The sequence below is a fragment of the Girardinichthys multiradiatus genome, chromosome 3 (genome assembly GCF_021462225.1).
Source record: "Girardinichthys multiradiatus isolate DD_20200921_A chromosome 3, DD_fGirMul_XY1, whole genome shotgun sequence".
NCBI lineage: Eukaryota > Metazoa > Chordata > Actinopteri > Cyprinodontiformes > Goodeidae > Girardinichthys > Girardinichthys multiradiatus.
Window position 1 is genome coordinate 43,775,727 of NC_061796.1, and position 15,613 is coordinate 43,791,339.

General features: G+C 38.2%; 1 protein-coding gene across 17 annotated transcripts in view; it reads right to left on the reverse strand.

Moving 5' to 3' along the window:
* Nucleotides 1-15,613, reverse strand: part of mef2d (myocyte enhancer factor 2d) — a 139,515-nt gene that overhangs the window by 22,246 nt on the left and 101,656 nt on the right. For all 17 annotated transcript variants that reach the window (XM_047360458.1, XM_047360459.1, XM_047360454.1 and 14 more), the window contains 2 exons: nt 12,481-12,712; nt 9,583-9,639 (listed from right to left, as the gene is read on the reverse strand). In XM_047360458.1, the coding sequence (XP_047216414.1) occupies nt 9,583-9,639; nt 12,481-12,712 (289 nt within the window). The remainder of the gene's footprint in view (nt 1-9,582; nt 9,640-12,480; nt 12,713-15,613) is intronic.

Sequence of the window (15,613 nt, forward strand, 5' to 3'; positions counted from 1 at the left end):
TGGTGCTGAGGTTAAAAGACAAGTCTATTGGAATGGAGACTGAATCACAGTGTATTAAAGAGGGACAGCAGGGACTTTCCCACACCGTGACACACACACACAAACAGATGCAGTAGTCCCATCTGATGGCTGGAGAGTGTGTGTGTGTGTTAGTGATAGCAGATAGCACTTCTCCATGACGCTGCCTCCAGACGACAGTGGCATGTGACTCTGCTTCATCTCAGTTACACACACAGAGCCCAGCAACACAACCTGACAACAACAACAAGTCTGATATCTGTGATGTGAGCTTAGCGGGAGGGGAGAATGGCAGAAAAGGAAGGGAGGTTTAAACATGTGGTGATATGACGCAAGAAGCCTTTAGTTGTCAAGTAGCTACAGAAAAAACAAATAAAAAGACAAAGAGGTTGGGTGTGTAACATAAAAGCAAAAGGAAAAACTGAGTGAATTCAATATCAGTTTAACGTATTTGCAATATTTTAGAGGGTGGCATCGTGATTTAACCAAAATATACTCTAATAGGAGCTAATAAGTCAAGCCTGTTTTCTCAGTCCTGTTAGTGATGTTCATGAACAAAATTTACATATAAGGCACTATATATTGACTATATAAGCACTAGAATATCCTGGACAATATTGCTGGGGAGAGAGATGTATGGATGGATAAAAAACAAGCTAATAAAGAAGGCTGGATCTTTTCTGGGGACTCGTTTAGAACCTCTGGAGATCATTGTCCAAAAAAAAACATTTTTTTATAAAATGAAAAACATTATGGAGAAACATGAGCATCTACAAAAAGGCATCTAAAACGGCTCCTTGAAGAAACCTGCATAGTAAGAGCTGCAACAACATTTAATTTCCCTTTGGGATTAATAAAATATGTTTGAATTTGAATGGATGGATGGATGGATATTTTAACAATTCTCAGCATCTTATTTTAAACGTTTACCAAATGACATTAATCATGGCAGGAGAAATAGAAAATTCACAAACCCTAATTGTTAGTGTATAAATCTACTTTCATCTGCCACTTTATTAGGTACCTATTAAATTGAACCCCTTTACTGACTCAAATTATTTAAAGAAAAATAAAAACAATATTTCCGTTTAACTATTAATTCAGCTGAATTTAATGTATTTATTATACAACTAGGTAAATTAGGCATAGTCTGGCATAACTTGAATGGCAGCAAAGTGCTTCCAGTATGATCCTTCAAATATGTTGAACATGCATTTATGGTATAGATAAGCCACACTGGCTCTGAGTTTATTTGAGGCAACTTGCTACACTGGCCAATGACATGGCAACCTAGGAAAGTCCAAACTAAGCATGAGAATGGGGTACAGGTTGGATTTAAGTCACTGAATGTGGCAGGGTTGTTGGTGTAAAACAGGGGTGATCTGAGTGTTTGAAAATTGCTGCTCTGTTGAGATTTTCATGCACAACAATCTGACGCGCTGATAGAAAATACCTTGTTAATGTATGGTGTCAATGGAGAATGGGCAGAATGGTTTGACAAGATGGAAAGGTGAAATTAGCTAAAATAGCCACTTGTTGCAACCATGGTAAGTGGAACTCTGAATGAAAGTTGAACCTTAAAGCAGATGGGGCCACACTCGGTTCCACAACTGTCAGTTCCCACAGGCTCACCAAAATGGGACAGTACTGGATTGGAAAAAGGTCGCCTGGTATGATGAGTCTCGACTTCAGCTGAAACATTCAGATGGTAGGGTCACAATTTGGTGTAAACAATCTAAAAGCATGGATCCTTCATTCCTTGTATCAATAGTTCAATCTGCTGGTATAATGATATGGGGTATGTTTTTTTGGCACATATTGGGCCCCCTTTATGTGACCACAGTACACCCGTCATTTGATATCTCCAGTAAGATAACACAGCGTGTCACAAAGCTCAAATTATCTTGAACTGGTTTGTTCAACACGGCATAACATGACATTCTATTCCAACAGCTTTCACAGTTTCCTGATTTCAATACAATAGAGCGTATTAAGGATATGTTGGAATGGTAGATTTATATTATGGACCTGCAGCCCACGCATCAGGAACAGCTGTGTAAGGCTATAATGTCAATATGGACCAAAATATCTGAGAAATGATTTTTGTACCTTGTTGAATCTGTATCAAGAAGAATTAAGGTGGACTAACAAGGTGTACCTAGCAACGTGGCCAGAATGGGGTTGAAATATGCAAGTAAGTAAGTGGAGGGTAAAAATCTGTTTTTTCTTCTGGTTTATTGTTGATGGAGCATTTTGCAAACTTGTCCCCCATAACATTTTGGAGGTGGATGGAGAATGTAGAAGACTGCATCAGTAATTTGCTCTCAAACCATTCAATTTAAAGTACAAGTAAAAAAAAGTACAAGAGCAACAGCTCCCCTTGACTTTGAAAAAAGGAAAATTTTAAAGCACCACAGAACAAACAAAAGAAGAGGAAGTGCAGAGAAAGACCAGATTAGACTGGAAGCGATATCACAGAAGTAAAAAGAATGGAAGCAACAGAAGAGAGAGAATAACTGAGGAGGGCAGGCATTTATTGAAAGACTTTTAGGAATGAGAGCAAAGCAGGGGAGACAGAACAAGAGTTAAAGGATAGGCATACTGGAAGTAAGATAGGCAGACAGAAATACAAGGAAAAAGAAAAAGTTAATAGATTTAAGAGAGCAAGAAGAAAAAAGTCTTTAAATGGAAAACATGCACAGAATGTGGACAATTAAAGAAGTATGAGAATATAGGGAAATCAAATCAGCAAGTTTAAATGATGAGAAATTGGAAAAAGAGTTAGAAAAAAGGAAAAGAATGAGAGGGGAGTGTGGGAAACTGAAACAGGCATGGTTTGCTAAAAACAAAAAGGCAGGGAAGCAAGAAAAGGAGAACTGGAAGAAAGAAAAACATCCTGAAGAGACAGAAGAGGTGTAGAAACAGAGGATGCTGCAAGGACACTGTAATGGAAGAAAATGTAGGGAATCACGCAATGTGGTAAAAGGAGGAATGCGTATCCCAGCAGCCATCTGAACAAAGTGTTCACCTGTGTCCTGTCAGTGCACGGTTCACCCATATATGGGCCTCTGTTCCTACAACTTTCAGTGTTGCATATTGTGCTCTGAGCGCATGGCGACATCAATGACTGGTGGAAATCTGCTCTTGGCTGCGTTGTGTTCATGTTTGTGAGAGAAGTTGTGGCTTTGTGGTCACCCAGGAGTTATGAGAGTTAGATATACATGTACACACTGAACACACATGTAAGTCTACCTCCATGTAGGTGAAGCTAACATCTGTCATACAGGTGCACCCAGGCTATTACTGAGTCCCCTTACAGAAAACAATCTACAGAACTGGCATCTTTCTATTTAAACTATATCAGCTGCATTTCTGTTCTGATGGTGATATGCTTTATAATAACCACAATGCCTAAATGTCTAGCTCACTGAATGACTAATCTGTAATGGGTAAGGGTTGGAGTAAAAAAGCAGTTTTCAGAGAAGCAGGTAGTTTGTCATGGGAGTACGTTCCCATGCCTTTCAATGCAGAGACAGTGTGACAGCATGAGCTGAACAATAAATCTCAACCATACTGTGTAGGACTTTATCAGTCCCTCACATTGCTGTGGAGAAATTTTGGCCCAGACTTCTTGACAACATTGTTTCTATTTGTTGAGGTTTGTAGACATTTGTTTCTGAGTCACAGACTGCTTTGGTTTGGAATCATTATATTCTGCAAGGATCTTTCCTTAAGTACTGGCAGCTTATTCTTCCATGAGAGAACAGCATTTTTTCCTGATAACCCATCCAATCAAGCCATACTCATGAAGTCTTTTTCCAAATATCCTGGCATGAAGTTCAGCATTTAAAAAGCTAACGCAGGAATGCAGTGTTTGAGGTGGAGTTCAAACTGTGTTTTCCCATTAGTCTGAACATCACACAGTTTGACCTTCAGATGAATTTGCTGTGGATATTGCTGTCTTATAACTCTTCCCAGACTGATGGTTTCAACAAATGCTTTTTTAAGGTCATTCTGATTTCTTCACTGGAATTGTGTTAAAAAGTAGCAGCTGCATTCTCCAGGAGCAGCAAGCTGTCAAATCTCCTGCTTTTAGAAGTGTTCAAACTGATGATGAGCAGTCAATCAGGTGCATCTTTTGGCTACTACTTTCTATCTTAAATCTTTAAGAAGTCACAAGGGTGCATTATTGACAATTGTGGAAACATTCCAAGCAAAGTTACTCCGCAAGTGTCATAATCTTCAGTTTATATTCAGTTATGGGTGTTAAAAACAGCTGTATTTCTAATATTAATGAGTTTTGACAAAAAATAAAACAACAATCTGAGAGGTGTTAGGGGAAATTTACACTTTCACCTTAATTCAGAAATTCTTGATGTAAATGTTGCCCCCTTTATCAGTGTGGCTCAGGGTATACCAACTAACCAAAGTTGTGTAAATGAAGATGGCACCCAGCATTTGATGTGCTCTGTTAAATTATGCATCCTTTCACAAGAAGCTTGAATATAGTTGAGGAGAAAACAATTGAGATTCAGCCTTTGGTGTTTTAAAAATGTGTCAGACTTGTATGAGGAATTTGTTGAATATAAAATGATCGTATTTAACCAGTTATTTTCGACAGCGAAACAAAGTTTGTGGGTTTTATACAGAAGGTCATGTAACAACTTTAGCTTGTTTGAAATATATCTGGATTTCTGATTAAGGGAAAGACACTGGCAAAAAACATATGTTTTAATGTTTAATATGGTCATTTTCTGCACAGAAGATTTACTTTTCCTTAGATTAGATGTACGCAGAGCCTGATTATATTTCAATACGATAACAGTTTGCATATTGTACATGTTCAATGTAGCCCGATAGCTAAATGTATTAGCTTTAAGAACCTTGCTGCTACAATTTAATTCACTTCACCTCACTTCGTGGACCAATGGAACAATATAGACAAGCATCTGCCCTAACAGATGGCACTAGTGGTGTCTGTGGTACCCAATGGTTCCAACACATGCCACATTATTTCAATATCCCTGTTTCAAACTGGGCTAATGACCCATGTGGCAAGTTATACATATCTCCTTCTTTTTTAATTTTCCTCCATTTCCAATAGAGAAAACCAAAATCCTCAGATTTTGGGTGTTTCATACAGTAATGTGAGCAGACACTTTTAAATTTCTTACTTAATTAGACATTCACAGAGGTCTCTGCTGCATTATGAACTGACTGATTTATGGTGTGTATGTGTCTAAATGTGTGCAGCTGTGTCCCGATGAATGAGTCCCAGAAACACTTTTAAATATTTGTGGCTTTCATTCATCTAAATTACTTGTGTGGATGTATTTCCTTGTATCCCTAACATGTGTTCTTCTCAGAATATGAGTGTAGATGTGTCGGTACCCTTTGTGTGTGAGTGTATGTGTGTCACATCTCCTATTACGCGAGGCCGGGCGTGGGAATGTGTGGAATGCTGCGTGACGTCAATGGTGCCTGAGCTGTTACTCCCTGGACAGCAGCTGAAACCGGCACATCCAAGAGAACAGGAGAGAAGGTAAAAAGGGATGAGAGGGGGGTGAAAATGGAGTAAAATAAAGCAAAAACAGGAGAAAAAGGTTGAGAAATAGACATGACTGAAGAAAGGACATGACACGGAAGAGGGGGATGGCATAAATAATGAAGGAAAAAGCATCAAAGAGGACAAAAATACACTGTGCAAAAAGGTAAAATGAAAGATTAAAAAATGGGGGAAAAAGTGAAGGAAAAAAGTGAAGTGTAAGAAGAGAAATAAACTACAAGACTGAAGAAAACTGGGAAGGAAATGGAGATCTGATGATTGGACGAAGAGAGTGACCAGCCACCTAGATGGATCAGGTTACTCTCAGATAACTTCAACATCTCAGATAACTTCTGAGATGTTGACACACAACAAAGTTGTAACACCATTATAGCAAACTAGAGAGATCATAGATAAAAACACAAACATCCACTAACAGAAGCAGGCTGCCTTTAGATAAAATCCAATCTAAATCTTCCAAAAATATGACTGTAAAGTTATTTGGTCTCTCTAGGTATGAGTCACCTTAGGTATGAGTGTGTATACATGCTTGACCTGTGTGTATACCCTCCCCCCAGAGGTACAGACAATAGATGGATAGTTCTCATGCGCTGACAGAGTCCGCTAATGAAAACTGCTAGTTGGGTTAGCTGACAAGTCTTGGCTGCAAAAGTTTGGAGAACTGAGTGGCAGAGAAAATTATTTTTAAACACTGTGAGAACATTGACTAGCTGGCTGTCACCTGCCTGGATTGGAAGTTAAAAAAATATTTAGAGTGATCCAAACTTTAAATGGATAGTTCTACACAAAACAGAGATTTTTTAAAACACTCCTTGAGGTTTATGAAACCTTTAACTTAAATGTAAAAACACAACAAACGAGTGTTTTCAAGGCTTTTCTGGCAATAAAACCACATCATAATTTGAAAAGCATAAATCAACCACAGTATGTGGACAGGTCAAACGTGGCTAAATTATTTGGTATAGATCACTGATTCTTTAAGGCTCTGTCCACACAAACATGGATGTTATGCAAAACAAAGACTTTCTGCTCCGTTTGCACCTCCCGAATATTTGCAAAGTCAGTTTCTGGTAAGGAAAAACAGAGTGGAGATTAAAGAATGTATAAAATAAATAAATATCCTGGTGTACATATGTTCACTGGATAACCAGAGATTTTAAACACAATGAGGCCTAATTTGCTCAGACAAGTCCATTCTCGCTTTCTGTGCTAAAAACAACAGCTGAGAGGTTTTTATTGGATATTTCACAACTGCCTCCCTTTCTCCTACATCTATTTTCAAAAAACTTAAGAGTCAAGCTAAAAATGGTAATTGAAACTTTCTTGGGAGAATCTCTAGCCTAGCTATATCTTGAGCCATGATTAGCATCTTCCATTAATGAATTCTTATTTTCACCATATGCTGGTGCAGGTAAGCATTACAGTTCAAACTGAGAAAATAATATCCGTTAAAAAATATCAGACTAGAGTACCACAGCCTAAAACTGATTTTTGTCATTTTTACTCTATTTGCAAAAACAAAACAAAAAATGGGAATTCTTAGATATTGCTAAAATCATGTTTTGCCTCATTGTTGTGACCCAATATCATGTACCATCTCATCCTGTCAGCAAGATCCATTGTTATCCTAAGAAAAGATAGTCATGGCGCTGGGATCTAACAATTGTATTTAAATGTATTGATTTATTTTGACTCACTGTAACATGGGAGAAATAATGATGTCAAGCAAATACAGGAAGAAAAAAGAGCGCCCTCGCACCATATCTATTACTATGGGATATAGCTGGCAGTATCTGTCCAAACTAATGGGATTTAAGGGGAGAGCTCTGGCCAGTGTCAAAGTCACCTCTGAGGAGAGTCCTGTGCCAAGACAAGGGACTGCTAGATGGTGGGAGGCGGGGAGTGGGGTGGGGTGGTAGATTATTCTAGAATGAAGATGAGGGGGAACAGCTGAGAGAAACAGGATGAAGGGTGTGGGGGTGTAGGCAGAGGGATAAGGAGAGCAGATAAATCAAGAGGGAAAGCAGTGGAAATGTAGATTATTAATGTTTTCACTCTCAGTGTCATTAGAAAGTTCAGTCATCTGTTTAGGGAAACTATGAGCCAAACGTAGCTGATATATTATGAAACTGGCAGCATTTTTGTTTAAAGCTGCTTCTTGTTCTCCAAGTTGATTTATTAGACCATTTTATTGTTATGTAATTAATTGTCTTTCAAATCACTGATGGTCAATCTTGCAGAATTGATTTAATTCTGCCACACTGCTGTTCACGTGAGCATAAACAGCCTTTTTAACCTCAACTGGATTTAATTTGGGACTTTGAGTAGGCCACTTCTATAGGTCATTCAGATGTGTAATATGTTCATAGTTCTGGATGAGTTGTCAATATGCGCTTAGAGTAATTTTGATAGGCTGGCCACTGCTGTGAAGATCTCCAGCATTCCATGTTTTCTCCATTTGTGGATGATGACTCTAACTGTAGTTTGCTAGTCACAAAGCTGTACAAATGGCTTTGTAACCATTTCAGGACTGATAGGTATCACTGACTTTGTTTCTCATCTGGTTTTGTATTTCTTTAGGTCCGAGCACGTTGTGTTGCTTTTTGAGATATTTAAGCCTACTTCATGTTGTCAGACAGGTTCTGTTTTAGTGATATTATAATTCTACAGGTTTGGCAATAATCAGGCCTGGGTGTGCCTCAGCTTTCCAAAAAATGTGGTTAACTCCTGATTTAACAATGGGAATGATGCTTTATTTCCCACAAGGCCTGGTTGGTTGTAAATCTTTTTCTCCCTTAATCATCAGAAAAAATTTAAAACTGAACAAAATATGTCTGGGGGAAAATACTTTTTTACAGCACTGTAAGTACTTTCATTCCCCTAAAACATCATGTGTACTTTTTCCTTTTTATTTGTCTTTCCCTACTAGATGGAACGTTTAAATTACATGTAAATAACTATTTCACTTCTGCTTTTCAAGTTACTTTCTAATTCTCAGTTTCACTAACTTTACATACACAGAAAATCCCCTGACTCACTCCTCCTCAATGCTCAGGAGTACTCATAAAGGAGTAAAAATAGGAAAAAAAAGAAAAGTTCACTAATGGCTGCCTAAGGCAAAATAGTCAAATATCACTCCAAAACTATATAAAAAAAAAACTCTATAAACAGAGAGATTATGTCTGTACAAATAATGTGAAAGGTAACAGTTTACCTAGGAAAACAGGTTGACCCGATTGTATCTCTTGCTCTCTGTTGCTTTGTATACTTTCAGCAGAGAGATCAGTCTTGGCATACTCCCTCAAGAAGCATCAAATCGCAACCTCTCCGTCACATGCAGGTATAATATTTCCGCAAGTAAAGAAAAATCCAAATTGCAGAAATACTTTAACCAACTGGCAGTAAGTGGATTTATCTAGGTGGAGCTACAGACCTAAAGGAGGCTTACATGTTTGAAACAAAACCACTGCCAACAATGAAATGCTGACCTCACATTCAGAAGGATTTGAGCAGGGACAGGTGTCTGACTCCAGCCCAGGTCAGTGATTTAGACAGTTTCAGAATATACAAAAAACGTTAAGGCACCAACTCTGAACAGAGGAACAACACCAGGCCAGCTGAGGAAACCTACACTAGCTGCAAAAAGAAATCTTAAGTGGTTTCTTTTCCTCTTTTTGATCTTTTAATCATGGACCGTCTCATAACCTGAAACCCTCTCTGTTCTTTTAGCTGTTTACAAGCAGCTTGTGCTTTGACCCCCAGCTGTCGCCAGTCAACAGGTGCTTTCGTCCTCGCGCATATGTCTGTGAAGTCGATTGAGAGGTGGTTTCCATACAGAACTGGCCCGCATTGATCTGTTCACAGGTCCAACTAATATATATAATTTTTTTTTTAAAGTTCAAAAGGTAAAAAGAAAATGTGACAGTTGTATGTATGTTGGAGTGTGTATGTTCATTTGTAAGACTTTTTAAATATATAAGTGAGAATCATTCACTTACGAACTGGACTTGGGCACGCTCCGTTTGAGTTCCCCAAATCTCCTCCTAACATAGCACCTAGGACAGGAAAAAATATAAAAACTATGAAAATGATCTCAGATAAAGCAGCATATTTGAACAGTACTAATCTAAATCTGATGAACATCCACTTTAAAAACTATCATTGCATCAAATATGTCATTAAAAACGTGCTTCTGCTAGTGATCGTTTCCTCTCTAAAGCACCTTAATTGGCCTCAATGCTGTATTTCTAGTTAAAGTGCTGGTTTCATCAGTTCTCAATGGTACTTGTGTTACACTTTCAGGGGCAAAACTCACAGATTTTTAAAATAAAAGACCTTCAAAGATCCTTTTCATTACTAAATTCAATTAGTGTAAAATTTAACTGTGTATGGCACTTAATTTAAAATCATAATGTACCTAAAGTTATAAAAATCTGATTTTCTTTTTTCTAATTGAACAAAATATTTAAAATAACACCTATTAAGCCAAACCTGGACAGAAATCTGAGCAAACATTTCAATAACTGTAGCCTTAAAGATCCATTGGCATGTTTAAACTGCAGCCAGAACCTTTTTTGACCAAGACCTGAGTGTTTGTATGAAACTTTGAATGGGTCAAATGTTCTTTTAAAACTCAAAGTTGCTTCCAAGTTAGAAAGTTCTCTTGAGAGTGTTTTGACAAGCAAGGATGGGTCTGTTCTCCAGCTTGTACCACTTCTGACTCAAATGTTTTAAGTATATCATCTTAACGAGAGCTGCGTGACATTAGGAAAACATGTGAATATTGAATGTTGCGATGAGAATAAAACCTGCAATAAATAAGCAAACACCTAACAAAACAGGGTTTGGTTTTGTTGCAAATATAGACCCCAGATAGCTGATAGTCCATCCAGATACTAGAAAAATAAATACATTTCTTATTACAATTTAATTCAGTTTATTAGTATAGTGCTAATTGAGAACAAATATTGTCTAAAGGAACAAAAAAAAGTAAATTCATGTATTTCTATCCCAACAACAGGGCTTCAGTGCTTTAAAATGTTATTGCAAACATAATCTACTTTTAACTCCATTCTAGGAAGCACTGGGCTCTTCTTCAGATAAAAGATAAGATTTTCTTTCTGTGCTGATGTAAATTTTATTCCACTTTTGAAAAGTCTGTCTTCTGGTCAAACAGATCGTCAGAAGCCCAGTAATTTGAGGACTTTAGACTTCATTAAAATTATGTTCATACTGATAGAAAACACCAGAGTGCATACAGATTATTCTGAGCTGCATAAAATATATTACATTTCATTTGACACTGTAATATCAATATGTGCAAAATCACACTCCTGACAGACTGTTTGGATGCAACATTTGGTAGGTAAATCTTGCTCTCCATCTCAAAATACATTCAGCCAATTGGATGGTGTTTCGTTGCTCTGGATGCCCACACCTGATGCAGATTTTAGTGACTGAGATGCTCATGGATAGTGTTGGGAACATCATGATGATGGAACATGTCTTCACTGCAGTTGAGATAGTTATTGCAATATTACAATGATATGACAATAGCATGCTTTTTATTTATTTTGTATGGCTCAGGGATTAATAACAAACATCTCAGATAATGAGAAACTAAGCCATAGGAGGTATATTACAGAAGGGAGCTGTTGGCCCAGAGACCTCCATGAGTATTACATGAAACTCACTCTCCTCATAGAACACCATGTTATAAAAGATGCTGTAATGCATTTGTTGCATGTTACATCACCTAATTCTGACTTACAATGAGATTACGCCAGTCGGAACAAAGCTTGGTAAGTAACCCTGTCTGAGATGCAAAAATGGGGCACAAATCCTTTTAGTCAAAGGGGTTGAGGGATTGCTTTCCTACACAGAAGAAGTGCGTGCCTGCAGTGATGTGCCAACGTCAGTCAAAGAAAATCTGGATTTATGCTCCTATGAGCAGCATGTTTTTATTTGAGAGAAAAAATACACAGACCGGCTGAAAGGAACATCAGTATGCAGACTTATTTCTCTGTTCATGTTGGGTACAGGTCTACTCTGAAAATCCACTGATTGTTATGTAAACTGTGGCTCCACAGAAGGTGCACTTAATAAAAAGGACTTCAAGTAACTAAATCACCATGACAACTATGTCTGCTTAAGATGGATCAAACCACTTCAATAAAAGGAGTCATTAAGAAATCCGGACTTTGAGGTGTGTGGAAGGCTGATCTGGAAACTGATTGCTTTGGGCACAAATAGTGAACAATTAAAGAAATCATGACAACCAACTGTAGAAAAAGCCAATACAGAAAAACTCCACCGTCAGTGGAAAATAGTTTGAAGTGGAATTTGAACACCAAAAATTAGAGAATCATCATCATGTGTAAATAATCTGTATTACACATGATGGTTGAAACGGATTGACACACTGTTGGCTTAAACAAGAACCCCAGAGCCAACCATTCTCACCAAAGTTAGACGTGAGTAATAATTTAAGTCTCACCCTGGGTTGTAATATTAAAATATTGTAAATAATAAAATAAAAATAAATAAAATGTGTCTCTACTTATGGAAATTGTCTTCTGAACTTGGCCCAAACTTTGCTGCCTTCTTCTCATTATTTAGAGGAAGTTCTGAAATGTTGCAATTTATTCCTGTGTGTCATAAACTGCTGTTGCCATTTACAGAAGATACATCCTCCAAAGAGAAAAATAGTTTCCCAGTCTGAAGAATTGTAAATAAAAAGCTTCTAAACCTTGGAGAGATCAATCAACAACACTTATTGAAACAGGATGTGTACTGATCTGAAAAGGCCAGAGGTTATTGATTAATACAACCACAGCTAAACTGTGAAGAGATGGAGAAACCAAAGCTTTCCAGCTGTGTTCCACATGTTTTGTTACCTGCACTGGCTGGTCGCTGCGGTAACCCCGGTGACACGGTGTTCCTCTGCAGAGCTTGTTGCTGTGGCGACAGGAGGCGGGGATCTGTGAGGGAGGAGGTGACAAAGGAAGTGGTGGTGACCAGCGCCCCGCCCGGATTGTTGCTAAACTGGAGGGCTGCTGCGGACACCGCATTCTGATTGGACACTGGGACGGTGACCGGCATCGGGAAGGTGGACTGTGGGACGGTGGACTGGTAAAGAGACAGGAAGAGGGCGGAGCTTAAAGGTTGGCTAAGTTTAACCCCACATCATACACATGTATTATCACATAAAGAGAAACAGACAGGTGGTCAGTTAGTGATCAGCAGCAGTGTAAACGAGCCTGCAGGTGACATATACACAACATAACAAACCAATCACAGCAAGAAGAGTTTTTCCAAAATGAATAAAAAATTACTAAAGTATACAAGAAAAACAAATCACCAGATTAACTCTTCAAACACCCAGCAAACACCCACACTAACACACACACTCTCACTAACGCACACACACACACTCGCTGAGTTGTAGCATGCAAGGTGACTTGGTGGAAAGGCCAAAAAGCTGTCGCCTTTTACATCTCATGCCAAGTTAAAACTCTTGTTGGAGCAGCAAGTTGTTACTTCAAGTTATTGGTGACATCTCATCGCATGCATGTCAAATTCCTGCAACACTTCATCCCCACTGACACGCGTCCTTCTCTGAGAAGGTCCGAAATGATCCCGCAGGAGCTCACTTGTTAAAATCTAGCCCAACGTTACTGGATTTTATTTAGAACAGGAACAAATTACAGAGTTGTGCTCAATTTACTGAAACCCTTTCTCTTTTTGAAGGCTCTACACTGTCAACCGAATTGATGAAACTTGATGACCAGAGTGCACTGGACGTTAAAAAAAGAGAAAAAATAAGGCCAAGAACCTGAGGTTGTCCAGCCACGCAACCCATTTCACCCGGTTTTAACTCAATCTGAAATAAGGACTTCTATATTTGGAATATGGGCCGCCGCTACTCTGTACAGTACTCATACTGCCTGAGACCCAGTTTAATGGAAAGAAGGACAGGGGCACCTTCCTGCTCGTGATCTCCACCTCTGCTCTGTCTGCACATTCAAAAAAAAATTTTTATTCAAAAGACACAAAAAATAGATCAAAGTCACTTGACTTCAATGAAGACTTTTGTATAATTGATGGAAACTGGTTCTTTGAAGCCATTATTTCAAATTAATGAACTTAGAAATGCTGGACAAAATCTACAAAAGTATGTAATTTGGTTGAAATTCTAATAAATATTTAACTACATAATGTCTATTTGAATCTTATTCCTTTTTTTTCCCCTCTTACAAATAACCGTGTCTTTTTTCTCCCTACAACTACCACCATATAAAGGATCTTCCCACTAACAGTATTGTGAAATTTTAGGTGTGTAAAATCAAGAACAACGTTTTCTTGTACGTTTAAGGCTTAGGGTTGCAAATCTAATCCAAAGGTTACCATATCCTAGTAAAACCACCAACAGATACCTCTGAATTTACCAACTACACTGCAAAGTGAGATCTGCAAAAGAAATGTGCAAACAAAGTTGTAGGTGGTGACCTGGGATGGTGAAGAAAGCAGATAACAGCACTGCAGCACTGCACACTGGCCAAGCGGAAGGAGAAGGGAAAGGATGGATTAATGGTGTGGGTGGATTGGGGTGGGGTCAATGCAAAGAGGGTGGAGATGAGTAAACACAGAGGCAGGACTGGAAGTGATTTATCCTCAGGAATCGTGGGTGAGGAGGTGTTTTTTTAAGTTTTTGTTTAGCAACCTAACACATGCCAGCATCAGAAGCAGACATTTTATTTTAAAAGGTTTTCCTGTTTTTAATTGACAATCTGTTGAAACACACTATTTACCTCACAGTTAAGTTGGATTTGCAAGTGGAATTTAATTATTTTTCCTTTACTCTTCAAGATAGAAAGAACGAAGAGATGAAACCTGCAGATCAGACTAAATAAATGAACACAAAATATAAAAACCCAGAGCAGGGAGCACTGAAAAGGTATATGGTGAATTGAGGCAGTTACAAATTATAAGAAACAAAAACTTCCAAATTTATTTCAAAAACACAAAGTGCCATTTTCAAATGTAAATTTACTTGGTTGATGGTTAAAATAGTAGATTTAAACTCTAGCTCGTTCATAAACTTCAATACATTTGTTGGCGTGATTTAAACTTGAAAAATGTAATATTTGTAAAGTTAATGGTAATAATGCCCCAATTTCACAAAATCCCAACTATCCCCATCAGAATCTTTCCTTTCAACCACATGCTGGATGTCAGACACATCTCTGCATGACATTGCTGACGGTTCCTACAATATCATATTACTTCAAAATCTCTTAACATGTCCTGTAAGTTACTTTAAACTTGTCTTCTGACATTTTGGTACTGTGTTGCATGGCAACCAACTGCACCAAACCAATAAATTCACCTTTACCCACTCCAGCGGATTTACAATCAATGCTCCTAAATGCAGACAGGAGGGTTTACGGGATGATGTCCATCCTCTTACGGATTTATAGTGAAGCATGGGAACCAGGGAGGAAAAAGCAAAAGTGCTGGGTAAATAATTGACCAGGAGATTTTCTGGAGGCTTGTGTGAAAAACCTCAAGGACTCTTCTGTGAGAAATGAACAAAAACAAGAGAAAAATCATACCCTTTTTTCCCTCATAGAAGCTGTATTGTGAATGCAAGGTTAAATCAGAATGAATCAAACTCATGGCCTAGTTTTCCAGCTTCTCTTTTGTCCTGGAAGCCTTTTAAAACGTATTGTAAATATACATATACAGGGGTTGGACAATGAAACTGAAACACCTGTCATTTTAGTGTGGGAGGTTTCATGGCTAAATTGGACCAGCCTGGTAGCCAGTCTTCATTGATTGCACATTGCACCAGTAAGAGCAGAGTGTGAAGGTTCAATTAGCAGGATAAGAGCACAGTTTTGCTCAAAATATTGAAATGCACACAACATTATGGGTGACATACCAGAGTTCAAAAGAAGACAAATTGTTGGTGCACGTCTTGCTGGCGCATCTGTGACCAAGACATCAAGTCTTTGTGATGTATCAAGA